This window comes from Culex pipiens, chromosome 3 (genome assembly GCF_016801865.2).
Source record: "Culex pipiens pallens isolate TS chromosome 3, TS_CPP_V2, whole genome shotgun sequence".
In the NCBI taxonomy this organism is placed as follows: domain Eukaryota; kingdom Metazoa; phylum Arthropoda; class Insecta; order Diptera; family Culicidae; genus Culex; species Culex pipiens.
The window spans coordinates 129571248-129598399 of NC_068939.1; the positions used below are offsets into that span (position 1 = coordinate 129571248).

Consider the following 27152-nt stretch of genomic DNA (forward strand, 5'->3'; position numbering starts at 1 on the left):
GCTTGCTTAGGGCGAATCCTAGATTTTTTCAGGAATTGACTTTCGGAACATTAAAAATTAAGAACAAAACGCTTCTATAAATTAACGTTTATTCCTGCAGCTATTATTACATATTTCTCTCTGCTCAAACCGTTTTTTTCCTTCTCTATCAGAGAACCTTGCCCGTTGCAGTTTATTTTTTCGAACTGAAGTTTTGCTTTTATTTGTTGCGTACTGCGCGCGTTGTTAGAGCATCCTTAGTTTTCTGTCTGCAAACGTGTGATAGCATTGCGGTTCTTTTTGTTTTGTCTCGAGGTTGTTGTATAATACTTAAAAGGAAGATTAGGATCATTGTTTGTCTGCTCGTAATATAGTTTAGTTTTATTCTGCATTTATTTTTCTCTCTCTCTCTCTGAGTAGTTGTGCTGCCTTACTCTCTCGTTCTCTTTTCTGTGTGGTTTGATAAAGTTGTTTTACGATTTAAAGTTTCTTACTCGTTACAGATTTATAAGTGAGCACCCTCGTTAGTTCTTTACAATAGGTTTTGTTTGTTTGTTTGCACGCGTTTTGTTTTTTTTGTCGAATAAATTTTGTGTCAACTGTTGCGATGGTACAGAGGAAAATCAACGTCACCCTTTTGTTTGTCTAACGTTCTGGTTAAAGCATCTTGCTGTTTGTCAACTTAAAGTTTTTGTTTTATATAATAGCATCATCAATCATGATTACCGCCTGGATTCAATATTTTGTTATGTTATACAGTTGTTTTTAGTCAACTACTGACTTATTGGTAATTTTTTTTACGATATTTTTGACCCTTTACTGTGTCATATTTGTGTTGCAATTATATATATTTCTCCTCTACACTCTGGTACTGTGCCTTTCACGGTGTGGTACACTTCTACGTTTTCTTTTTGTTTATTCTTTCTCTTATCTAAGGCAGTGATATATATCAGATTTTGCGTATGAATTCATTAAAATAAACATTGCTGCGGAATTATTTGATTCCGCATAGATTTTGTTTGCTTTGCTGCTGTTTGTGTTGAGTTATTTTCAAATTTATCGTCAATCGATTTATGAAAAAAAAATACAAAAAGTATTAAAACAACAACTAAAAAAAATCAATAAAAAACTCGTTTAAATCAATCAAAATAAGTCTTGCTCCAATTTATTTGTGACAACGGTCGTATCGCCTGCCTTGGGCGAATCCCGAAACTATTGCCCAATTTTTCAAACTTAAAATAATTTTGAATTTTTGTTTGCAAGAGAAAACTTTTAGGAACTGACAAAAAATATTTAATCAACTTTTTACAGTGATTATTTTTTTAGTTAAATACATCGTTATTTCTTCACAATTTATGTACTTGTCAATCATCTCCAAAGTCGAAATCACTTCCAATCAAACACTTTTATGCCTATGATCGTTTCGCTTGCTTAGGGCGAATCCTGAGCTTTTAACCAACCGACAAAAAAGGTCCAGGTGGTTATGTAACAGACATGACCGTTACGACAAAGAACGTTGTTAGAATGTTAAATTACATAAATGTCTGTATCGAGTGTCGATAACCACGAATTTAGCCAAAATTCGCATGGTTCCGTAAATGTTCCCCCCCATCCAGGGTTGCGAATGAGCGAGCGCTCACGGAAAGCGTGCTCGCTCCAGCTGGAGCGTGAGTTTTTATCAGGTAGCTCGTGCTCGCTCACGCTCACTGGAGCGTTTTGCGCTCACGTGAGCTGGTGAGCCAAAGTAGGTAGTTGTTTTCCCCTGTTGAAGCATCTGCCTGTTTGAAACGAAGTTTCTAGAACTATCTCAGAACAGGCAGCAAAAACAAACAAGAAAGTGGTCAAACGAACAAAAGTAAGCAATGAAATGGATTTAGTCGGCGAACTGAAATATACGTTCTATTTTAAATTCAGAATTAGCCAAGGGGCAGAATGATTCACTTTTGAGTGAGCTAACAAAAAGCTAACTCATTCTTAATGTAAAAATTCATTGACGTGAAGAGATGCATTGATATGTACAAACAATTGAATTAATTGACAAATTATGTTTATTTTAAGTTTCTAGAATGTGGAGTTTTGACTCAAGGCGGTTTTAAAAACACAAAAAAAACTGTTTATAAAAAAGCAGTAAGCTTTATAAAAGTTATAATCATCTCTCATATTTGGAACATTTTACAGAATGTCCATATTAAAAAAAATCATTTATTGAATCTATAAATGAACATTTTCAGGGGCTTGGTAGCGGAAGTGTTAAATATAATTAACTTGGGGGAAGAGGAGCCACCCTTTATGTGGTAAAACAAAATAATGACAATTTATATTATTTCATTCAAATGGATTATTTCAAACACTAGCAATTTGGAGGCTTTAATGTAAAAAGAAAACTGATTCAACAATTTTACCTCATTTTCTAAAATGAGAAAGAGAAAGATTAACTTTATAAATATTATCGGCCGTTTCCAAGCACTGAACGATTTATGAAACGGAATGATTTTATTAATGGCTGCTCATTCTGACCCGCACGCTGGAAAAGTAGTCAACAAACTGTTTAGGTACATAAAACAGTTTAATGTTATATTTTAATAAACAAAGCACATGAAATTGAATCGAGCTTACCAAGTTTTTCTAAGGGTTTCAGTCCTTTTTGTTTACGCGCTCATACCCTTGCCCCAGCAATTGTCTCTGCTTACCTTAACTATTTTAAAGGTAAGCCCGATTAATTCGAAAATATTTAAATTTTCAACTCTGACTGTAGGTCTCCAATATGATTTGACCCTTGCGAATCCAATTTATTATTCAAAAACATAGTCAATGAAAATAAGCTATTTCAATTAATATATAAAAAAAATGATCCTAAGTGATGTTTCCACTGACATGCTCATGCTGCGTCTTAAGCAAAAAATCTAACTAGGATTGAAGAACAAAAACTTTCTCAAAAACGTAAAACGATTCGCGATACTTCCAAAGTGAGCGCTCCGTGAGCGAAAAATGAGCGCGAGCGCGAGCGTGGGGCAAACGCGAGCTGAAAAAAATCGGAGCAAACGTGAGCGCGGGCAAACGTGAGCTAGCTCACGCAGCGCTCCTCCTCACGAATGAGCGAAAAATGAGCGCTCACGAGCGCGTGAGCGCGTGAGGATCGCAACACTGCCCCCATCGGAACATCCCTGAGGGTACCAGTCGATCTGTGACTAGCTCCGTTACGGGTGAAGCTTTGACTTATTTTTGTTTGACTATTCGCGATTAAAAGCTCAATAATTCCACCAGATGGCGCGAAGCATCGAAGTATGACGATTAAAATTTTCCCTGTGTGGTGACATAGGAATGAAAACTTTAAATTTATTTTTTTAGCTCTTAGAACAATTTTTGAGAAAAAATTCAAGTGGTACGAGTGTAAACTTTTTGCCCTCTATAAATTCACGCAATAAAAAAGACATAAAAAATTGGCTCTTAAACGCCAATTTTTGCCTTTGAGGTTATGTATGCGAATTCTGTTCTGTTAAATTCCAGCGTTCAAAACAACTTTTGAGCAAAAATTCGAGCTGATACTGTGTAAACTCTTGATGCTCTATAATTTTACCTATTTTTTCTTTAATTTTTTTTTCAAAATCTTTTTTATTGCGTTAATTTTTAGAGGGCAAAAAGTTTACACTCGTACTACTTGAATTTTTTTTCAAAATTTTGTTCTAAGAGCTGTAAATTAAATTTTAAGTTTTCATTCCTATGGGAAAATTTGAATCGTCATACTTCGATGATTCGCGCCATCTGGTGGAATTAAGAAGCTTTTAATCGCGAATTGAAGTAAAAATATTTGGTTCCTATTCTCTGCCCAGTTAGTGAACAAGTAGGGGAAATTCTCGTATGTTTGGAAGGTTAAGCAATCGTTCCTAACTCCATCCAATTTGCGTATTTTCACTATTTAAACAACTAATTTTGCAAAACTTTTGATAGAAACTTCCTTGCTCACTTCTTATTGAGCTATTTATCACTCCATTTCAGTTGAAAACGCTTTCAATTAGCTTTAATTGAATGTCAAAGTTCTGACCTGCCAACATTAGAGGCACGCTGGAATTTGATGCTGTTCCCCTACTGTCACCAAAAACATTTGTTTTAAAATCGAAATGTCGCTCTTCAGCTCATTTATGTGAATGATCGTATCGCTTACTTGGGGCAGATCTTGCAACTTTTACCCAGTCTTACTTTGCATTTCTGCTGTTTTTAAAGTTAAACTTGGTAAATTATTGCAAAACAAAACCGTCAAAATATCTCCAAACAAATCTAAGAAATTCTACTTGAAAATTTTTAAAATAACTTGGCTTTTTCAAGTCAAAATTAAAACTTGGTTCAAAGTCCAACCAACTCCGTTTCAAACTTATTTATGCCAACAGTCGTACATCATGTTCTGTTTTGCAAGGAGCGCGTCCAGTCTGAGGATAACTTGCCGGAGATCCGCGTCGTACATTTTCCTGTGCGGCTTAAGTTGACAAAAATCTTTGAGAAAGTTCCAGGAAATTTTCTTCTCCTCGTCACCGAATGTTGTGGCCGTTGCTAGGCTACAAGAAAAAAAAAAACAGAAGGTTGGCTTCCGACGTGGTGCATAGCATAGCCTACTAGACTTTACTTCCGTACTTTTTTGAAGATAAATATTTTTTTCGAAATCAATTGATAAAAAAATTAAATTGTCAAAAATAGTCAAAAAAAAAATGTTCTGATTTTGGGGGTTCAATACTTACAACAGCAACAAACAATTCAAACGAAACAATAACATTTAATGATAAATTTCAGCGTTTTCCGCTTGTTTTTTTTTTTTAATTTGGCTGTTTGGCGAAATCCAAAAACATATAAATGGGGTTGTGTCTTTTTTCAGTAATTTTGTGGGCCAGCAAATTTTGAAATCCGTCTATTTTGAGTTATCAGTAAGTTTTTTTTTTACCTCACATTTTTGTTTTATTTTATCCACTATCGGCTAGATTTAAACTAAACGCTACATGTTTTGGGGGGGTACTTTATTTGCTCTGCAAGTTACACCTCCTTTTTATTTATTTTTAACTTTATTTCTCGGGCATTTGTTTATGGTTAATCCGCGCGCACTTGCTTGCATCTGATTGGTTAAACTTTTTTTTTTAGTTTTATCACAGTTCGATCTTTTACCTTAGTTTCATGTTTTTGTTGTGTTTTTCTTTCCTCGCGTTATAATTACTCCTTAAACTTATTATAAATTTTAGCATTCATGGTTGAAAAAGGAAGAGCCATTTTTGTTTTTAGTTTTAAATTGCAGGGGAGGTTGTGAACGGTTTTCGCTTCTTATCTGCTACAATATTTTTTTTCTGTTTGACTATTTTGTTGTGGTTGTGAATGTGGATAGTTGTATGAAAAAAAAAACGTAAAAAAAGTGGGAATGGAATATTTTGTCTGTTTCTGCTGCTTTTGGTTGGGCTATTGCTTGTGTCTTAAGGTGGGACACCTGTTGCGATTGCTCCTGTTTTTTTTTGTTTTGTGTGTCAGCGTTACCTGAAGTTAACCGGTCTATTGCTGGGCGAAAGGTTTCTACGCTGGCGAGGGACACGCCCCTTTCCAGAACGCCCCCCTCGCCACACGCGCTTCAACTAAATATTGTTTCTGCTCCTTCTCATGCTGCTGCTGCTGCTGCTGGTTTTCGAATCAAAACGAAATGTGTCGTCGAACCGAACCACGCGCACCACCCTTTTGGGGGGAGGTGGTGACTTAGTTCATTCCGGAAACACTGCCGCAAACGAAAAGCTGTTGCCGATCTCCGGAGAGTTGTCCGGTACCTGCTCTCTGCTGGGGGGTCCTTTGCGCGAGTCTGCTCACTGCATCGACACGTAGCTGTTGGGGTTGTTCATGAACGACGGCGTGTTCAGGGTGGATGCCATGTCCTGGTAGCTGAACTGTGGGGCAGAGGAAAAGGAGCAAAAAAAAGGAATAAGAACATTGAAGTTGAACTATTTAAAAAAAAATAAACCAAGCAAACTGTCAAAAAGTGCGAGTTTGTTTGCTTGCCGTAGTGTAATAGCTCCTTTAGTACACCATAGGCTCGCAGAAATGCCGATTGGGCTGTATCGCTCTAAGGCCGTATCCACGGCTGGGGTGCAAATCAAAGTTCCTCTAGTCTTATGAATACTATAATCAAATTCGCCACCTTAAAAAGAAACTCCGTTTTTACCACAGATCTAAAAATTCATAAATTCTGGAATTGCAAAAAATGAAAAATTCAGACATTGTTAAATTTAAAAAAAATCAGGTATTCAAGAATTCTACAGTTTAAAAATTTAAAATTCAAGAATTTAAAAATTATAAAATTTGAGGTTTTTAGAGTTTTTGTGTATTTGATTATATTTTATGAAATGATAGATTTTTTTTTATCTGTTTTGTTGAAGATTATTTTCGAAATGATTTAGATATTTATGATTCCTTTTGATTTTGAATTTCTTTTATTTTCAAAATTCTTCTTTATTTTTAAGATACTCCTCATGAAAAAAAAATTAGCATTTGCTTATTTTTTGAATTTTATTTTTTAATTTTGTTAAATTTTTTTAAACTCTTTTAAAAATTTATATTTTTTTTAATCCTTCTAATTTTTTTTTAGAATCTGTTTTTAAATTTTCGATTTGTTAAGATTTGTGACATTCTTGGAATTTTTGTTTTGTTTTTATTTTAATTTTATTTTATTTTTGAAAATATTTAAATTTATGGGGTACCAAAAGTTGCGTATTTTAATTACGAAAATTTTGATACCCAAACATGTATAGGTCATCGCTAAATTTTAAAGTTATCGCAGTTTTAGTGAAAAAAGTAGATTTTTTCGCATTTCGTCATTTTCCTGTTGTAGCGCGCGGCGCGTCGAAAAACCCAGATTTTATTTTCAAAAAATCATATCTCGGCATCCTGTTAATGAACCTCGCCCATGTTTTCATATGTTATGTAAAATTGTCCGAGGAATCCGTAAAAAACATTTTCAGATATAGGATATTTGGTCCAGACACCAAACCGGCTCCGTGGCTTAATGGTTACGGCTTCTGCCTCACAAGCAGAAGGTTCAGGGATCAAATCCCAGTCGGTACCTTTGAAATTTGGAATCAGGAATTTGAACAAAAATACGAAATTGAATCAGGTGGGATTCGAACTCACACCTTTGGATTGGTGGTCTGGGACGCTAAGCAGTCGGCCATCAGAAGGTTTACAGTCTAATAGTGAATTGGTCCGTACTGTTGAAACATGTTATCTTCTCATATTAAATACGCGCTGATCCCTGATTTGCCTGAGGGGATTGGAAGTCTAAATATAGATCGAGTTTCCTTCAGATGCTTGCTTCTATGTTTAGGCGGGGCCGAACAATGCCCAGCGACCTCGGAATTGGACCGCAAGGAGCTCTGTCATTCTGAAACGGGTCGTTGGAAGCAGCGCGAGGGCTATCACCACCTAATACCCGGGACTGAGATAAGTTGTATCAGCATTCGGCATATACAAAGTCTGATACAGATTATACTTTCCCATTAGGTTTTACACCGTGACGTCATTTGACAGCTCGTGTGCACTATTTACATGGTCTTCGTCGATTGTCGACAAATTTCCCCGAACAAAATCGACGACCGCATCGAACTGTGCTAAGTCCATGTAAACAGTGCACTCCTTTCTAACCTCCAAATCGAGTCGGCGTAAAACCTAATAATATCGCTACCGGCTAGCGGGTATTGGATTGGACCACACACACACACACAGGATATTTGGTCCAGACACCGTCAAAATTGCATTTGAACTTTTCATAAGACTTTTTCAAATGTTAGGCTAGATTTTAGAAATTCCAAACTATTTTTTCTTAAAAGTCAAACTTATCATCTTTCATTTCATCGACGAAAATGGCAATTTTTTTGGACCATTCTAACACGGCGTAGGCCACCCTAATGGCCATACAAAAAAAAATACGGGTCTGATTATTTTGGCCAAGGAACCCCCAGAAAAAATTTGAGCCAAATCGAATCTTTAACTTTCACATGGAACTGCTGTATATTTATTCGATTTTTCCCGTGCATCATTCATCCGTGAAATCCCGATGAACTGGGAGCACTGGGAGCTAATTTGCTATCGCGACAGGTACCGCGGTGGGCCTGCCCTCGGGTGCAAATTTGATTTGCTCCGATGTTTGCCCCAGCCGTGGAGACGGCCTAAGCTGATTCACAATAGGCTACAATCGACTTTTTTTTCTAATTCCTTAAAACCAATTTTATCAAAAACAAAAAAAATGTAAAAGTTCCTCTTAATTATACCTTCAACTTCGTCGAACACACTAACTCGATCAGTAATTTCATTCTCGATTTATAGATTTTTAAATATTCAAAAACCATTTTTGTATGACCACTAGGCTGCCGTCTTACGCATAATTGTCCCATGTCATTTTTTAACGATTTTGACTTTATGACAGTTTTGAGTTTATTGACCTGTACTTTGAGAAAAACACATAAAATCAGGTACTTTGTTTGGAAACTCATTAAAAACAACACCAAGTCTGTTTGTCCCATCGTTAAACTTCTACGCATAATTGTCCCACCAAGTATTTTCTTACACGGAATCATTAGTTTTACGAAGCATTATGTCTTGTTTACCTGTTGTATATCAAGAGGATCATAAATAAGTGTAATAAATTAATAATTGGGGCGATTAGGGACGAAAACAAAAACGAAACTATTGGCACTACGCCCCCCGGGGCATGGCCTTCCTCTAACGTGGGATTTCTGCTCCAGCGCCTCTGACGAGACAGGAGAAACCGGGACCGACGTTTTTTACTTCACCATCCGATAGAAGCTCAGTGGATAAGGCGGGAATCGATTAGGGCGATTAGGGACACATAGAGTGAATAGAGACCCCCGGGACTATTATGCGTAGAAACACAGAAATCGATCGAAAAATTTCAATCGCGTTTTTCTCAGTTGCACTTTAGGGTGGTCCTAATCCGGGCAACTATTTTAGTTTTATACCTGTGGAGGGGGTAATAGGAGTCCGATCCTTATCTTTCTCGGAACTTTGCAGGCAAAAATCTTTAAAATATGGGGTCTTCGAGAAAGTTGTTCCAAATTTAATAAAGATCTTACATCCGAGTGATGATAAGGATCGGACATCTATTACGCCCTCCACCAGGGGTGCCAGGTTGCCAGATAAATCTGGCATTGCCAGATTTTTTGCGAGCCAATTTAAAAAAAAATAATTTTCTGTTTCTTCCATTCATTGTTTTATTGACGTGTTTTTTTTATTTTGTGAAGCTATAATGTATAAAAAGTGTAAATACACTGTTTTTTGAACACAAAATTGCTTATTACTTTGAGAAAAGTGGCTTGCCAGATTTTTCCCAGTTTTTTTGCCAGATTTTTTTCTCTTCAGACCTGGTAACCCTGCCCTCCACAGAAAATAACTTAAACAGTTGCATTTTTATATAGAAAACATGAAAACAAAGTTTTATCCAAACCAAAAAATATAAATACTATCATTCACCGAAACCTCAGAAAATTGCTCAGCTGCAAGTATAAAATTATTTTAATAATTTAAATCAAACCGCAAGAATTAATGGCAAACAGGGATGTTGCTAAATCGGACATTTAAAAAAAAATTACTAAAAAAACGTGCAAGGGGTTATGTTACACATGACCAATATGACGAAGAACTTTGTAAAATGCTCTTAAAATTTAATAACTTTTTCCATTTGGCTATTGCCTATTACGGATTAGATTGCTACTTGTTCTCCAAGCCATTTGCAGGTTCGAAACAATATTCAATAAATTTAATGGATGTTTTCTTACAATTAATCTTTGTTACCTGTGAAAAATGCGGCTCCTCCTGGATGGCCCCTAACGGTCCATTATTATCCGGTGGCGTCAACTCTACACTCTCGCCAGTAAACTCCGAATCGAAGTAGCGCGTATCGGTGTCGGACGTTACCAGCGGTTTGAACGGCGGCGGAATACGCTTCTGGTACAGCTCGGTCCAGTTGATGCTGGAGAAGAACGGATGTACCATAATTTCCTTCGCGTCCGTTGGTCCTCCACCCAACCGATCCTTCGGCTGTTTCATCAACAGTCCAGTCAACAGATCGCGCGCATTTGCGGTGATATTCCGCGGGAACTTGACCTCCTCCATCAGGATCAACGTGAACAGGATGTCGTGATCACGGTTGTAGAACGGCAACCGGCCGCACATCATCTCGTACATTACGACTCCGGTGCCCCACCAGTCTACGGCCAGCCCGTAATCGTTGTCCTCGAGCACCTCCGGGGCCAGATATTCCGGCGTGCCGCAGAAGGTCTTCGTGGTGCGACCGTACGTGATCTGCTCCTTGCACAGGCCAAAGTCGGCGATCTTGATGTGGCCGTCCTTGTCCAGCAGCAGGTTCTCCAGCTTCAGATCCCGGTACACGATCTCGTGCGAGTGCAAATATCTGTGTGTGGAGAAGTGAAAAGAGCGAACAAAAACAAAATCATTAGCACGTGTGTGCACGCGTTCGTTCTTCAATGAATAACGAAGTGCCGTTACGGATGGGATATTGAGTCATTCTTAATGCACTGCGCAACTCCAAATAAGCAAGTTGCTAATTTTTAGGTCAACTAACTATACGTATCCGCCTATACTTGAACGTAAACAAATTAGTCATCGGGGCGAAATTCGGCTTAAAGTGCACGGAAATGCGACTCACTTTTATGCGGCGCACGTTTTTTGGCAATGGATTTTATGGACGTTTGTTTATCAAATAAACAGAAAATTGTGTTGTCCCAAGCAGGAACGTGAAATGTGCCCTGTCACGATGGTAAATTTGGAGATTGAATTTTATTTGCTAGATCAAGCCAATAGAAGTGCGTTGTTTCAAATGAGGTAAATTGAATCAATTATTTTCGTACCTAATAGAAATAATTTGAACGCTTTATATAGTGTTGAACACTTTTCAAATATAAAATTTAAATATATTGAGTCAACATCAAATGCATACATTTCAAATGCATTTCTCAACGTAGTTTTCCATTTTAAAATTAATGGCATATATGTTTTGTCTTCTTAAAAAAAAAAAAAAAAAAAAAAAAAAAAAGTGCAAATATCACCCAGATGTACACAATCAATTTCAAGAAAGTGCATGTACAATATTTATCAAAAATTTAAATGTTGGAACTTTTTAACAAATTTCTCAAAATTCAAATGACTTGTTGTGCTTCAATTTCCGGACACTGAATAATTGCTGATATGAAATCTGGAAACTCGTTTTGGCTTCAATTTTACTCAAATTTGAACTAAACTGTTAGTGAGCGGCATTATTGAGGCCTCAAATAAGCTGTTAACAACAAAACAAACGATATTTTGTGCATACAGTCCAGACTCGATTATCTGATTATCCGAAATTCGATTATCCGAAGGTTTGTATGGAACATTGGATAATTGAATGATTAACATAAAAACAAAAAATGTTTTTTAATTTTCTTAGTTTTAGTTTCAGTTTTAGTTTTAGGATTCAAAAATCCTTAATCACATTATCATAGTTTAGGGGACTCGACAATTAAAAATAAGAAAAGAAAACATTTTTTTGTGATTCGATTATCCGAAGATTAGATATCCGATGTGATTATTTTTCATGTTTTCTCATGTCATTTCGGTGAAAAGTTGGCGTGGATTGACACTTCTTCGCCAAATGTTAGCCTGACATGTGTCATTAAATTTGCGCGATGAAATGATTCCAAGAAATCCAATTGTAAAGGACGTATCAGACTACAGGGACTACAGTCCAGACTCGATTATCCGAAGGGCTTGTCAAAATTTCGCTTCGGATAATCGAACCACGAATTTTTTTTTGTTGTCTTATTTTTTATTGTTGAGCTTTACTATGACCCCTTAACTACTCAAAAGTGATTTAGAAATTTTAAATCCAAGATGGCGGACAAAATGGCGGTGATGAAATATTGAAAAAAAATGCTTGTTAAAAATGTTTGTAATTTTATAGGCAATCAACCGTTAAAATTTTACTAAAATGGGGTTGCAGAACTCAAATTTGATGTTGAAAGTAAAAAATAAAAAAATACGAAAAACATTTTTTTCCGTTTTCCGTTCGATTATCCGAAGTCCCATACAAACCTTCGGATAATTGAACTTCTGATAATCGAAACTTCGGATAATCGAGGCTTCGGATAACCGAGTCTGGACTGTATGACAATCAAACAAACTCGCACTTTTTCGTGTTTGACAGTTTTCCAAACTCGCAAACTTGTTTGCGGTAAAATCGCAAACAAGGCAAAATGTATGCAGGATGACGTTTCTGCAAACAAATGCCATACGTTTTTTTTGCTTTTCCGTTGCTCTGGACGTTTATGAAAAGTTTCAGTGAAATGTTTCACATTTTAGGCACACTCATATATTTAAGGAGGAATTAGACTATGACAAACAAACAAACTCGCAATTTTTGACAGCTTTGTTTGTTTGCCTGCATTTGCTTGCAGAAACGTCAGCCTGCATATGTACATTTTGCCCTGTTTGCGAGTTTGCCGCAAACCAGTTTGCGAGTTTGGCACAAAACACAAAATAGTGCTAGTTTGTTTGTTTGTTTGTTTTTCATAGTCTAATGCCTCCTTCAGCCTGCATACGTTTTGCTTTGTTTACGAGTTTGCCGCAAACTGTCAAACACGAATAAATGCGAGTTTGTTTGTCATAGACTAATACCTTCTTTATTTAATTTTTTTTGCGTTTATTTCAACCTCTCAACACATTTTAAATGAAAGTTGATTTTAAAATACATCAAATCTGAAGTAATTTTACAAAAGGACGTAACCTTGCTTGAAAACGCCGAAGGTAACGTCCTATAACGTTTTGATATTTATTATGAAAAAAATAATTGATAAACTAATATGAGGGTTCTGGATTCCGAATCGTCCAGGATTTCGAAGCATTGTATCACCATCACTCTAAACTCGTTTAAAAGGTGTCCGATAAATAGAACACCTATCTTTTCATTGACAACACAGATTTACAAAATGTACAAAGCGTTTTGAAGGTGAGATGTTTCTCTTCAAAACCTATCCACCAATAAGCTCAGGTTTGTTACAAATGTGAACAAAACCAGGGTTGTTACGGACGGCGCGGATCGCGCGGATGGCGCGTTTCGCGCGGATAGCGCGGATCTGGCGCGGATTTGCTGGGTAATTTTGCTCAGGCGCGGATTTCGCGCGGATGGCAATTTTGATAAATAAATTTATTGAGAGATAGAATTACTTTCAAGTTATTAAGAAAAATATTATCAGGAATTACGATCATTTGTTTTTTCCTTTGAGTGCAAGAATTTCATATTTTTTATTAATTGAATTTTCTTTTGAAAATGTTTGTTTGTATTTTCTTAGTACGAAATGTCGAAAAATTAAGATGAAGATTATGTAGAAATTATGTTTCTATTCATTTCATAACATCTCCGGCTCTGAATATTTAATTTCTTTTGAGTTTAGAGTAATGATTTTTAACCTTATTTATTTTTAATTTTATACTGGATTTATTAAATTTTATATGTTGTAAATCAAATATTACAAACTTTTCCCGAAGATATATTAGACATTAGAATGTTTAACAAAAACTATAATTGGGGCTTTTTATGGTGGGCGCCAAATATGAGCTTGATTGAACATAACAGAAGCTGGCCTCCACTTTCGAATTTTATATGGAATTTAATCGTAGAAATATTTTTTTTCTAAATTTAAACATTCTTGGCGAAAATAAAAACATCAGAACATTCCAAATTCAAAGCTTAAGAAATTCATAAATTCGAAACTTTTTTTTTTTGTTTTAACAGTTTTTATTAACGAAAAAAATCAAAATTAATATTAATTTTAAATTAATTTTAAAAATCTGAAATTTCTAAATCCAAAATTTAAGAAATCTGAAAAAATACCAAAAATTTTAAGATTAAAAAAAATCTAAATTAAAAAGTCAAAATTTAAAAACTAAAAACTAAATTCAAAACAATATGGAAAACAACAAAAAATATTTCTCAAATCTTAAATAATTTTAGTTAAGCTTTTAAATTATTAAATTCCAAAATTTTATAATGCTTAAATTCTTAAATTCTTAAGTTCTTAAATTCTTAAATTCTTAAATTCTTAAACTCTTGAATGCCACAATTTTTGAAGTCATATTTTATGTTAGAGATTTAAAAAAAAATTAAATATTGGAAATTAAATTTCTTTCGTAGTGAAATTTTAGATGAGGATTCTGGATTAAAAACTGTATAAAAATTGGCAGATTTTGAATTTTTGGACTCTCGAAATTTAAAATTTTATCATATTAAAAATTTAGATTTTGTTTATTTTCGAGCTTATATTTTTGATGTAAAATTAAAAAAAATGTATTTTCTATTTTGAAGATTTTTTTTCATGACCCTTGCCTTGACCGTCTCTTGAGGTATTTTTAAAAATGGATTTATTGCTTTCATTCTTTTGGAGCGTTTAAACATAAAACGAGTTTTTTTTTATCAAATATTTTCTGTATAAGTTTTTCTTCATTAAAAAATAAAATTTCTTAAATGTTGGTCGCGATATTTTTTTATATGGCGCGAATTTCGCGCGTTTTCGGATTTTAGGTCGGCGCGGATTTGGCGCGGATTTTTTTTCGACTCTCCCGTAACAACCCTGCAAAACATATAAAATTCAAAAATCTAAATTTAAGCGATAGATTATTTTGGAACAATTTTTTTCTTAAAAAGACTTAAAATTGATACCTTTAGCGGAAAAAGCCCAGAGGCTTGTTCTCGATTTATAATTTTCCGTACCCATAGCATTGTAACTTGGGAGGCACGTCGAAGAATATTGGAGAATAAGTTCAATCCATCCAACTTTCTTTAGTTGTCTCTCAAGAAAAACAAGAGATTTCAAATCATTTTTAAAAAAAAAATTGTTGAAATGTGCATGTCTAATATTATGTTTTCTTTCGTAAACATAGAACGCGGAGCAGTAATTCAAAAAATATCTAAATGTATTTAATTCTTGGCCTAAAACATTGTAACATTTTCAAGATTTTACATTTTCTGGATATGTAAGATTTTGAAGAACTAGACTGCCGTTCTACGCATAACTGTCCCATGTTCAAAAAAGTGAAATTGAGAAAAATGCGATTGAAATTATTCGACCGATTTCTGTGTTTCTACGCATAATTGTCCCGTGGGTTCCTATTCGCCCTATGTGTCCCTAATCGCCCCAGTTAGCAGTTTATCACCCTTATTTGTTATCCTCTTGCTATACAACAGGTAAACAAGGCATAATGCTTAGTAAAACTAATGATTCCGTGTAAGAAAATACTTGGTGGGACAATTATGCGTAGAAGTTCAACGATGGGACAAACAGACTTGGTGTTGTTTTTGATGAGTTTCCGAACAAAGTACCAGATTTTATGTGTTTTTCTTAAAGTACACATCAGACTTAACTTAAAAATGGCATAAAGTCAAAATCGTCAAAAACTGACATGGGACAATTATGCGTAGAACGGCAGTAAGAATTTAATAAAAAAAAACTTGAGCTTTCATGTGATAGCAATTTGACTAGATTCTACCTAAAAATTAATCAGAAAAAAATTACAAAATAATATTTTTTGCAATTCCGTCGTGAAACTACTTACTTTTCCTGTCATTCTTGAACGACGAAATAGCCTACTTTTCTGTACCAAAAATAACAGAATCGAATAGCAACACTTTTCAAAATAAATGCTGAAAAGTTCTACTTTTCAGCACTGAAATGGGTGCTGAAAAGTTGAACTTTTCAGCACTTGTTTTGAAAAGTAACACTTTTCAACATTTTTTTGATTTAAACGATTTATTGACAAAATACATGAAAATTCGACTTAAAATTTCACTCAATGGGTGTTTTTCGAAATTGCAAAAAATGTTGTATGGAACTCGTTGCAAAACTTGATTTTTTCAGCACTCGTCGTATTTATCCAACTCGGTGAACCTCGTTGGATAAATGTACGACTCGTGCTGAAAAAATCCTCTTTTTGCAACTGGTTGCATAAACTACTATTGTGTTATCAATAGCATTTTTCAACTACGCGAGCAAGATAGCCCGATCAAAGCTCAGCTAGCTAAAACCGCAACAACAAAGAGAAACCAAACACAGAGTTTCAATAAAAACGACAAACATGACATTTTTACTGCAAATAGCAAAGTCAATTCCACGAAATCCTCCTCAGCCACATCGATTGCGCTGACCAGTGCACTCTTCCGCCGATGATGGGCGAAGGAATTCCACAAAATCAACAACAAGTGTGCGACAAAAAATAACTCAAGACTGCACACACAAAAAAAAAAAAGTTCAACAACATCGCATCTATATTTTATGTCGCGCTTCTTCAGCCTGGTGGTCGTCGTCGCGAGCTAATAATAAATGTTTGTTTATTTTGGCCGCACGCGGTTAATTCCGACCACTGCTGGACTGGGTTTTTCCCCGCCGCCGAATGCATAAGGTTCACCTGAGTCACATGTTATTGCGCCCGGATTCGGCACATGACTTCTTTTACTTGTTCACACTAATATGAATCATCATTTTTTTCAAAGAAAACTTACCCTAACGCAGAGATGATTTCGGCCCCGTAGAACCGGGTTCGATCCTCGGAGAAGACCCGCTCGCGACTCAGGTGGAAAAACAGCTCACCGCCGTTGACGTACTGCATCACGAAGCACAATCGGTCCACGGTTTGAAACGAATATTTGAGAGACTGCAAGGAAAAACAAATTACAAATTAGATTCCTTAACATAAAATTACTTAAGTCAGAACTCACAATCAGGAAGGGATGGTTGGTGCGCTTGAGGACGCGGTTCTCGGCCATCGTGTGCGCCACCTCGTCCTTTTGCACGATCACCTCCTTTTTGAGGATCTTGATCGCGTACAGCTTGGCGGTCGTCTTCTCGCGGCACAGGATCACCTTGCCGAACGTGCCCTTGCCGAGGACCTTCAAGAACTCGAAGTTTTCCAGCGTCTGGGGGAGGGAAAAGATAAAATTAACAAGGATTTTATGATACTTTGATGTTGGGAACAGGAGAAATCTGTTTTGAACATTTATTTTAATATTTTGTAGAAAGAAATTATTTTTTCCAAACCGATTTGGTGATCTAAAACATATCCAAAAATAACAAAAAAAAATGTTTTGCGCCAGTTGAAAATAATACTATTTATGCCCTTTTAAAATGTAAGTCACGATTTTAAAAATCTGAAGATATTTTCCAAGGAGTTTCAATTTCACACGAGTTTCCGATGAATGGTTTCCAAGATCGATTGAAAATTAAGGGTAAATAGGGTCCTAAAGCCCTGTGCCAATTATTACGTCCAACGGTAAAACAAAACGATTACAAACCTGGAGTTTTTTTTTTTTTTGAAAAGGTCCAATAAACCAAATTTCCAGTTTTTGCTTTTTGGGTGTTTTTGAAACCGCCTTGAGTCAGGAGTATTATTTTAAAATTTGGTTTATGGACCTTTTTTTAAAAAAAAACTCCAGAAACCATTTCTGATTGTATAAATAAATTGGAAAGACAGCATTTTACGATGGAACTATAGAGCTATCTAAGCCCGATCTCACACGCACTAGCACACCATTTGTTTTGCTGGCTGGTACAAAATTTAACCTCAATCTATTTCGTGTACATACACGCAATACATGCGCACGCAGATAACTCTATGATTCCCTTGGAACGAGCTGTCAACTTAGATGCTTTCTGTCAAGAAGGGCCGCGAAGTTAATCAAAAGTTATTTCTTCAAAATTGAACAAAAAAAAACATTTTAAATCCTTTGCGGTCGTACAAAAAGGTAATTTTACTCAGAAAACGTTGTGTTGTGTCGTTGGGAACATTAATATCACAAATTTATGCTTAATTTGAGGACCCAGTTGGGTAAAATTTAAAAAAAAAACTATTTTTTGGTAATTTATATCCTTTGCAAAACCATATCTTAGTAACCAAAGGAGGAATCAACAATGTCAAAAAAAAAAAAAAAAACAAATTGTAGAGAATTTTCTTGATTAAGTTTGATTAAAAACGCCAATTCTGTTGAATAATATACCCAAAACTCAAAAAACGGTGCAATTTATCAAAATTTTACAGAAGGACTTTTCGATTAAGAATTAAATTTTACATCGCACATAAAATTTGAAAAGTATTTGCAACAGCCTAAATTTCTATTTCCATTAAAATTTTCAAGTTTTTTGAAAAAAAAAAACTGCTCCTATGATTTTTCGACATTAACTTTCTTATGAATTCGCAATTCGCAATTTTCAGTGTAAGAACGGGCCTTGACCGATCTTATGCACCAGGTTCCCGACGAACACGCACTGCCCTTACACCTACATCTCACCCTTGCTCTGAGTCAGTACGAGCAGCACGCTAGAACACGCTTTGAGTGTTCGTGCCAGGCATGCACACCTTCTTTTCCGGTTACGCATTTTAACTCGGCCGGGGGTGGTACATTACGTAGGGTTTGATGTAAGTATAAGCGCCTAACCATTTATAGTGTGCCTATCAACTTTCAACAAAGCAAAAACTGTTTTATTTTAGTTTGAATTCAAAAACTAATTGTTATTTACTGTGTAATGTTTCCTCCTGAAATCTTCCCTAATGTTGAATCGTGTTAATCTGTTGCTATTTCTTCTGTCGCGGTGTTTTGTTACAATGTTTTGGACCTAAGCATGTTATTCAAAAGTTTACCAAAAGTACAATAATTTTATGTGTGTGATCATTCAATATATTAAGTAAGGACTCGAACCATACTGAAAGAATAAACTGATCGATACTGAAAGAATAATTGTAGTTTGAAGGAAAGAAGAGTAGGAGCCGATGAAAATTACATTTTAATAAATAAATAAGAAAATGGGTAAAGAAAGATCAATGATAAAAAGAAGTTAAAATCGTTCGCATATTAAGGAAAAATGTTTTTGTTAGGGAAAACACGTTTCAGTATTTATCAGGAAATGAGAGCAGAAGAGTAGAAAGATGAGTGAAGCAAAATTAAAGTACAGTACTTGTTCGATAACTAAACTTGTTTGACTGGACTACTTGGGCTGTAGCCCACTTAAAAAGCAGACAAACGTAAAATAACCAAACAAACCGGAATGATGAGGGGCCAGTGGATGCAAAAGCAAGTTCAGCAAATTAGAAATCATATTTAAGTTTTAATGAAATGTTAAGTCAAAATTAAAGGTGAGCTCTGAAAGAAATTTAAGCAACCATCATTTTACATTTGTAGAGAAAATGTTATGCATCGGTCCCCTCGTCATTTTTCGTTCAGCCCAGTTTGCGAGCAGCATTCGGTAACTGTGCTACATTCTCAGCCAAGTTACCGAACAAGTACTGTTGTTGGAAATGTGCAGAAGAAAAACCCCGTGCTGCGATGTTCTAGGTACATCCACAACAGTTCGTTCAACATGCTGTGAATCAAAACAATACCTTCTACAATCACAAATGACTTCCCTTTCCCACATTGCCGCTTTGTTATTGTTGTCCATGCTCTGCAAAGAAAGGGATGTTAATAAAATATAAAAACTATAAAATAACGACACAAATACTTTCCCGAACCTGAGAGCCATCAGGTTGTTGTTGTTACTGTTGTTTCCAATGTGATAGATATCACACCGGAGACGTCTTGATTCGGTTGTCCTGGTGCGACCGTCCTCCAGTCGTAGGCCCAGGCATGACATGAAAATGAAGACAAAATAAGATGCATTAATACATGATCTTCTAACTCACGAATAACCCAATCCCACCCAAAACAACACAGCTAATCTAGGTATGCACCCAAACCAACTGCGTTGTTCCGTGCCCTCCTCATTCGGCTATTTCAATATGATTGTCCTGGAGAATCCTCCCTAAGGATCGTTAAATTCCGGAGTAACTTCCCAAAAGGGCGCAACTCCTGTTGCAAACAAACAGTTCACTTTGAATGTGACTGGATTAGGCTGCCTGCTCACACCCATGGCTACGCTCGATTGAAAAATCACAACGGAACTCCCTAGTGATGGCCGTCCACGCAATCATACTTCGTCATGATAGTGCTACTCTGTCACTCGCCTATACGTCAGTTACGTAAATACATGTGACAAGACAGGGCAATCACCACGATTCGAAACATGGACATCATCAACCGCCAGCTAGACAGATGTTCAAGTCATCATCTAACATACGGGGAGGCATGAGGATAGGGAACTGGTGCAGGACCAGAGCTATACTGTTCAGACTCTCATAACCAGGAATACTAACAACCAACATTCGGCGGATCGCTTCCCTGATTACGACAGTCGCGAACAGGACTGCCGGTACAGTCAGTTCCGCTCCTTCCAGGATGTCCTGCACCTGGGCATCCCTAGTATCCATAGGCATTAAAACATAGTTCAAACTAGCAGGACTAAGAACTTTATTTATTGCACTGTGGATACTTGGAATCTTGCAGCCCTTGGCCGACATTAACTTTCTTATGAACTAAACTTTCTTATGAACTAAACTTTTTGCAAATGAGCAATTCTTTACGAAATTGGGCGATCCCGATTTTTTTTTTGTAATTGGGATTTGGCTCAAACTTTGCGGGGGCTTTCCCTATGACCAAAGAAGCCATTTTGTGGTATTGGTTCACCCATACAAATCTCCATACATTTTTGGCAGCTGTCCATACAAAAACGGTACGTAAAAATTCAAAAATCTGTATTACTTTTGAAAGAATTTTCTGATAAGTTGTTTGCATTGATAGGGACTATTTAGAATGGGTTCCCAAAACTATTTTTTTATATCTTTATTTTTTATTTTTTTTATGTTTTAGGGGACAAAAACGCATTTTTGAGCTATAGGGAAAAAACGGACAAAAAATTTACTTTTTTGAGAAAAAATAGAAATCTTAGTCACAAAAAAATATCATCAAAAAATCAAATAAATCAATCATTTATCAAAAAATCTGTTAAGTATTTTTCGATTGCAAATTGAATTTAGCATTAATTTTTGTCCATTTCTTTCTATAGCTCAAAAGTTGTATAAATGACCAGGTAACCAAAATAGTGAACCTGATTTTTTTTTGAAGATACCCAAAGTTCTAACAATACAAAAAATAATAAAGTAAAATTCAATAACAAAAAATAATAACAAATTTGTTGAAATTGTTTTTAAAAAGATCGACGCCGTCGTGCTAACTTGTCGTACGTCGCTTTTTGACGTTTCGAGATAAACGCGTTTTTTATGTTTGACCTTGAATAAACAAAAACGAGAGCACGCAATGCAAACAATAACAAACACGTTTTGTTTGGTTGACCATTCTGTGCATTGCCCCGAAGTTTGGTTGAATTTGGTTGCCGGAGTCCCGAGTTATAATTGAAAATGTTTACGGTATTCAGGAGCTCGACTATCTCTGTGTGTCAAACGCGTTCTGACCTGAAATCCCTTTGGCCAATTGTCGCACTTACATCAATTTTCAGGCTGTGTCAAGATAGCACGACAAGATTGAAACTTCTTTCATATGAAAAGTGACAACAATGCACGGAGTTTTTTCGGTTTTTATTGAATATCTCAGGATTGAAATCGAATTTTGGGGATCTGTGAAAGTCAAAAGGTGAGGCATTGTGAGCTGCACAAAATGGCGTTCTTAACTCGATTTGGCCCAAAATGCACGTACGACAAGTTAGCAAGACGGCGACGAGATGGAATATCACATGAACAATGCGATCAATGACTGAATGATATTCTATGTGCCATTTTCCCTAATGACGAAAACTTTCTTTTTTTTTCGCGAAAATAAACCTTGACCAATTTTGAAAACGAATGCTTCCATTGGAAAGGAAAAAAAAAGGTTATTTTGTTCTAGTTATTGATCTAATACCCCCTAGGGAAATTTTTATAACAGGATAACAAATTTTGGTATTTTGTGGTATATCATGGGACAATTTTGTCCAATTTGGACAAGGTCATTAATTTTGCATCAAAAATACGTTCCAAAACGAATGCTTCCATTGGAAATGATAAACCTCAAATTTTTATTTTTTATTTTTATTACAGGAAATTTGTAAAATGGTTGAAATTTTCTCTAGGTCAGGAAACCTAGTGTTGGTATTTTTGTGGTATTTTAGTTTTTTATCGCATATCTCTGAAACTTTGGGAAAATTTTTACTTTGAGAAACTTTTAGTGATCTTGTACCAAGCTTGATTTTCCTGTTGCATGAAAAACTTTGCTGGACAAAAAAACGGCATGAAAACATCAAATTTTGGTATTACTTGTGCAAATAACAGCGACCAATATGTGCCCTTGGTTTCCCAGTAATAGATGGTAAAATATCATGGAATCATAACAGAATCATGTATCTGGAAGTCCACAGCAATACCAAAATCTGATATTCCAAGGGCATGGGAATACCAAAAAATAAAATCATGTGAATATTCAAGTTTTCGTATTAAAGCAATGTCCTAAAATCCAGAAAATCTCAACCTGGTATTGAAATAGTTTTAATTTTTGGTTTTCTTTTGATTTTAAGTTTCAGTAATTTGCCCAAGTAATACAATTTTTGGTATTCTCATGTTATTCTCCCCTGCTCGGTATAGGCAAGGACAGTCCTCCGCAGAGAACAGTACAACACATTTTACAGGTGTTATCAGTTGCAACAAAATATCATCATCACCCAGAGAGTACTCACCACTTTCTTCCTGCCGCTGATCTTGCCGGTGGACGTGCCCTGCACCGAGAACTTCTCCGTCAGCAGCTCGTCCTCGGCGATGGACGCCATCTCGACGTCCTCGTTCGACTCGCCCGGACCCGCTCCGCCCTGGTACGCTTCGGCCTCCGTAAGCCGATTCGCCACACTCCGGATGGCCTCGACCCACTCTTGGCGCTCTTTCTCCTCCTCCACGTGGAACATCCGCTCGATGACGGTGGTCCACTGGAGGCCACGGATGATGAAGGTAAAGGGCCGTGGCCGATCGACGGACATGATCTGGCAGCCGCGCACGGTAAAGTTGTTGGATGGTTCCGCCTGGAAGGACGCGTCCGGACGGTTCTTGTACCCGACCAGGGTGCCGTCGTCCTTCAGGACAAAATAGCGCGAGCGCCAGTTCTTGATGTGTTCACCGCGCTTGTACAGCCAGCCCTCCTTGATGATCGTGGCTGGTGGCGGCTGGGTGACCCGGGTGGGCTGTGAAATGGGCACTGAAGCCGCAGCCGTGGCCGGGGCCATTGTCGGCTGCTGCTGCTGGCTGTTGTTGGTGGCGTCGGACGATGACATTCTGACGGGGGCTCTGTTGAACGATCAATTCGCGATCGCGATCGTGACGACGTGTTACTTTCTCGCTCGTGTGCTGGTGGGCAATTTGCGCCACGGCAATAAGACGACTGCCGCCTCGCAGCTTAGCTCAATCAACCGATGCTGCTGCTGGTGCTGCTTGCAGGTTCAGCTTCAGCTGGCGTTGTTATTTCAAATCTATAAAGTAAATATTGAATATTGTTTATTGAATCATCGTTTGACGCGGATGAAAAAAGGAGAGAGAAAAAAACCTGCCAAAGGAAAAGAAGGTTTATTGAACACAACAAAACCGGATTAGTACGTAAGCGGGTTGGCAAATACAAAACAAAAACCCGCCCAACCAATAATATCTGGGCTTTGGATGATGGTGTGGAGGCCGCTGAGCTCACAGGGGCTGCGGCTTAGCTCAAGTGCTGCCGGGTGTGCAGTACGTACGACAGCACCGGTGAACAAAGTCTCAATCGATCGCGTTGCGACTTGATTAAATGGCTCAATTCAGAAGAGAGTGAGCACGTGCGAGTAAATCTAGTGATTGTTTGAAAATGATTAAACACGATTTTATTCTCAAAACAAATAAGCAAAATGGAATCGCTAGGTTAACTCACAACCAGGGATGGAATAATCACAAAAAAAAACAAATTTCGCTTGCGAACTTTCTTCACCCGCTAAAGAGAGAGGAGGCAAATCACGGAAAAGAAAATCGCTCCCGAACTTCTCCAAGAAAATCAATCTGCTGATGATTTTTTGTGAATTTCCTTGTCAGCACCACTTAAAATTTATTTCACTTTATTTACACACATTGCACATCTACAAAATGTGACAGGTCATATTTTGACGTGTGACGTTACACTTGCTGCTGTAGTAGTGAAAAAGATATTCCGCCGAACAATCAAGATGATTTTTTTTTGGGTTCTATCCCATTTCCCAGAATCCCAATCCCCAGAATTCCATTCCCAAGAATGCCATTCTCCAGAAATCCATTCTCCAGAATGACCCATTCCCCAGAATGACCCATTCCCCAGAAAAGCTTTATTTTTATTATGAATGTACACAGCAAAAAATCCGATGGTAAAATCGCATGCAAAAGCATGCACATCACCTTCGTCAAAATGAACACAAGTTTAAGTTAAGTTTAATATTACACACTGCATGTACATTTTTCGCAAACACGAAAAAAAAGTTGCAACCGACGGGATTCAAACCCAGCACCAACAGTAAGGACTGGCGCCTTAGCCCACTCGGCCATCAGACCGATGAAAAATGGAAAGGATAAACGCATATATGAGCTTGACATTTCGGTCAAGTAGGTTTCCCATAGGGACGTGGCGTTACATCGTGCTGCCACCTGGTTTTTTTTAAGTGCAAAAGTGGAAAAGTGCTGAGTCATCGTCTAAAAATAGACGGCGTCCTATCTCGCCCAGCAAAATGAAGTCGATAAAGTAGTCGGTTTCGATGAGAAAAAGTGGAAAACGTGGTCTAAAAATAGCGACGCCATCCCCCTATACTGATGGGCTACATATTTCAGGGTGTAAAATCACATAAAATTGCATAAAATAATGCAATATTTATTTTACAACCAGGCCTTCTACACGCATCTGGATTACTACTTGTTTAAGCTGTGTATCGTTCTTTTGCGACAATCCTCCGCCTCCCGGGTCTCCTAAGTGTGAAGGTATGGCACGGGGAGAGGGCACCGAATACCTTTATTTAAATTTATTAACACTTAGAATTATTTGTGTCTGCCTCGGGATTCGAACCGGCGACCTCTAGATTGTGAGTCCAGTGCGCGGTCCGATTGATCCACACAAGCAGACAACAGGGTCCTTAAGCCCTATGTTAATATTCGCATACAGTGTTAAAAGGCTTGCCAGAGAACAATTTCTTATCACTTTTTTTTTAAGTTTCATGCAAGATCTAAAATAAATAAATAATAATAATAACAACTGTAAAGAATACAAAAAAAAAACTCAATATCACTAAATTATGTTAAATCAAACCCACCGACAAACCACTAACCAGCTGCTAGCTAAATCGTCCAACATATCCCCACACTTATCACCGGACGAAAAGCCGCGGGAATTTCGCGACTTGTGGTGACGACGACGGACCGAACCGGACGCGCGGACAATCGCACACAAACTAGAAGCACGACGACGACGTACGGTTACACGTTGTTCACGTGAATGCCGAATGGCGCTTATATTTGCGTCTTGAAGTAAACAACTTTTACGCCACCACGTCACCACCACCTTGAGGTTCCCCGTCGCAATCTCAAGCCCACCTCGGAAGTGGAAGAGTCGTTGGAGGATGATTCTGACAATTTTGAGAGTTTTGAACATGTAATAGGGTAATTCTCCGCCAACTCACATAGCAGTCGTCCCGCCTCTTCGATTTGCGTGAAATTTGGTCCCTGATCATGAATCGGTGATTTTTCGATATCTCGTGACGGAGGGGCGGTACGACCCCTTCCATTTTTGAATATTCGAAAAAAAGTGTTTGCAGCCTGAAATGGTGATGAGTATAGGAAATTTGGTGCCAAAAGGTCTTTTATGTAAAATGCATTCGAATTAGCAGACATTCGAAGTAGCGAAATTCGAATTAAAGAATCCGCTCTGTACCCGACTTTTCCAGAATCTCCAATAATTACATTTCTTACCCAAAAAATGATTTCTTACCCTGTCTATAAAAAAAAATCAATACAAACCATCAAGAGCAAGGTTGAAAAAATATCAAACTATCAGCTCTCAGCGACTATCGAGAATTTAAAAGTGAGAGTGTGTGCGTGCAACATGGAGTTAAACTTTTCAAAGTGCCATGGTAACCTTCACAGCAAGTTCACAGAAAGTTTAACTCCATGTTGCACACACTCTCACTTTTAATTTCTCGATACAATTATCAAGCCTGAATACTCACACCCCAAACACAGCTGCTCTTTTTCCGTTTTGAAACTCTCAGCGCCGAACACGTTTCTGTGTTTACACACTCGCATTTGACAGTCTCCTTTTCTCTCTCATGCCCGCTTTTACGATCATCACCGCAATAGCGTTTAACCACAAAAGCCGCCACAAAACCAAATTTGCAAGCGCAGTTTTGCGGGACGTTATGCGTGGTCGTCTCCTAATCACCGTCTCGCGTTCTTTCATTGCAGTTTGCGGAGAGATTGAGAGACTCAGCGGTGAGAGCGCATAGTCGAGGAAAATGGGAGGAATGATAGAGAGAGAATGCCATCGCTGGGAATCACGAGACACAAAAAGAGATCTCGCAAGCTATACACAGCAAATTCTGATGTTCGTTTTCAGTTAATATTTACTGAAAACTGCACTACTGAAATTTTCAATTAGTTTTTCGCTGAACTTCAGTTAAAATTTGTATGGAGCTGTCAAAATTTGCTGAAATTTCAGCAATTTTTCATTTACTGAAAATTAACTGAATTCAGTAATGAGGGATAGGCAATCAAACGTCAAAATTACCCCCCACTAGAGGGCGCTGAAACTTGGGGTGATGTTTTCATTATAACCTACAGCGAGTAAGTTGGTTTGAAATTTGAAATTGTTTTATTTCATCATAAAATCGACATTAATAGCAAATTATACCATTTTCAGGTAAGAAATAAATAGCTTAATTAATATGAACGAAAATATTTTTATGATGGCCGATTTAACCTGTTCATTATCTGATTCAAAATAAAAGAATGTTTTAATCAACCAAAACCTAACTAATCAATTGAGAATGTAGATTATTCAAACGGACAAATATTTTTTAAAGTCACTTCTACCATAAAAGCAAAGATCTGCTTGAAAAATGATAATTGGAATGATTTTCAAAATTAGCAATCTAACCTCATTCTCGCGTTTTCAATCCGGATCTCAGAATTTTCAATGAAAAAGGCAACTTAACAAAAAAATC

General features: G+C 37.0%; 1 protein-coding gene across 3 annotated transcripts in view; it reads right to left on the bottom strand.

The window, feature by feature from the left end:
• Positions 1 to 72: 72 nt before the first annotated feature.
• Positions 73 to 27152, bottom strand: part of LOC120414803 (RAC serine/threonine-protein kinase) — a 49634-nt gene continuing 22554 nt past the window's right edge. The window contains exons 1-6 of one of the 3 annotated variants that reach the window (XM_052709500.1): positions 25263 to 25408; positions 22644 to 23423; positions 16772 to 16969; positions 16556 to 16707; positions 9802 to 10420; positions 73 to 5885 (exon numbers count right to left, since the gene is read on the bottom strand). In XM_052709500.1, coding sequence (XP_052565460.1) covers positions 5805 to 5885; positions 9802 to 10420; positions 16556 to 16707; positions 16772 to 16969; positions 22644 to 23228 — 1635 coding nt within the window. In that variant the 5' untranslated portion in view covers positions 23229 to 23423; positions 25263 to 25408 and the 3' untranslated portion in view covers positions 73 to 5804. Of the gene's footprint in view, positions 5886 to 9801; positions 10421 to 16555; positions 16708 to 16771; positions 16970 to 22643; positions 23424 to 25247; positions 25409 to 27152 lie in introns of those variants that run through there. The other 2 variants (XM_039576120.2, XM_039576119.2) reach the window with 2 other exon arrangements.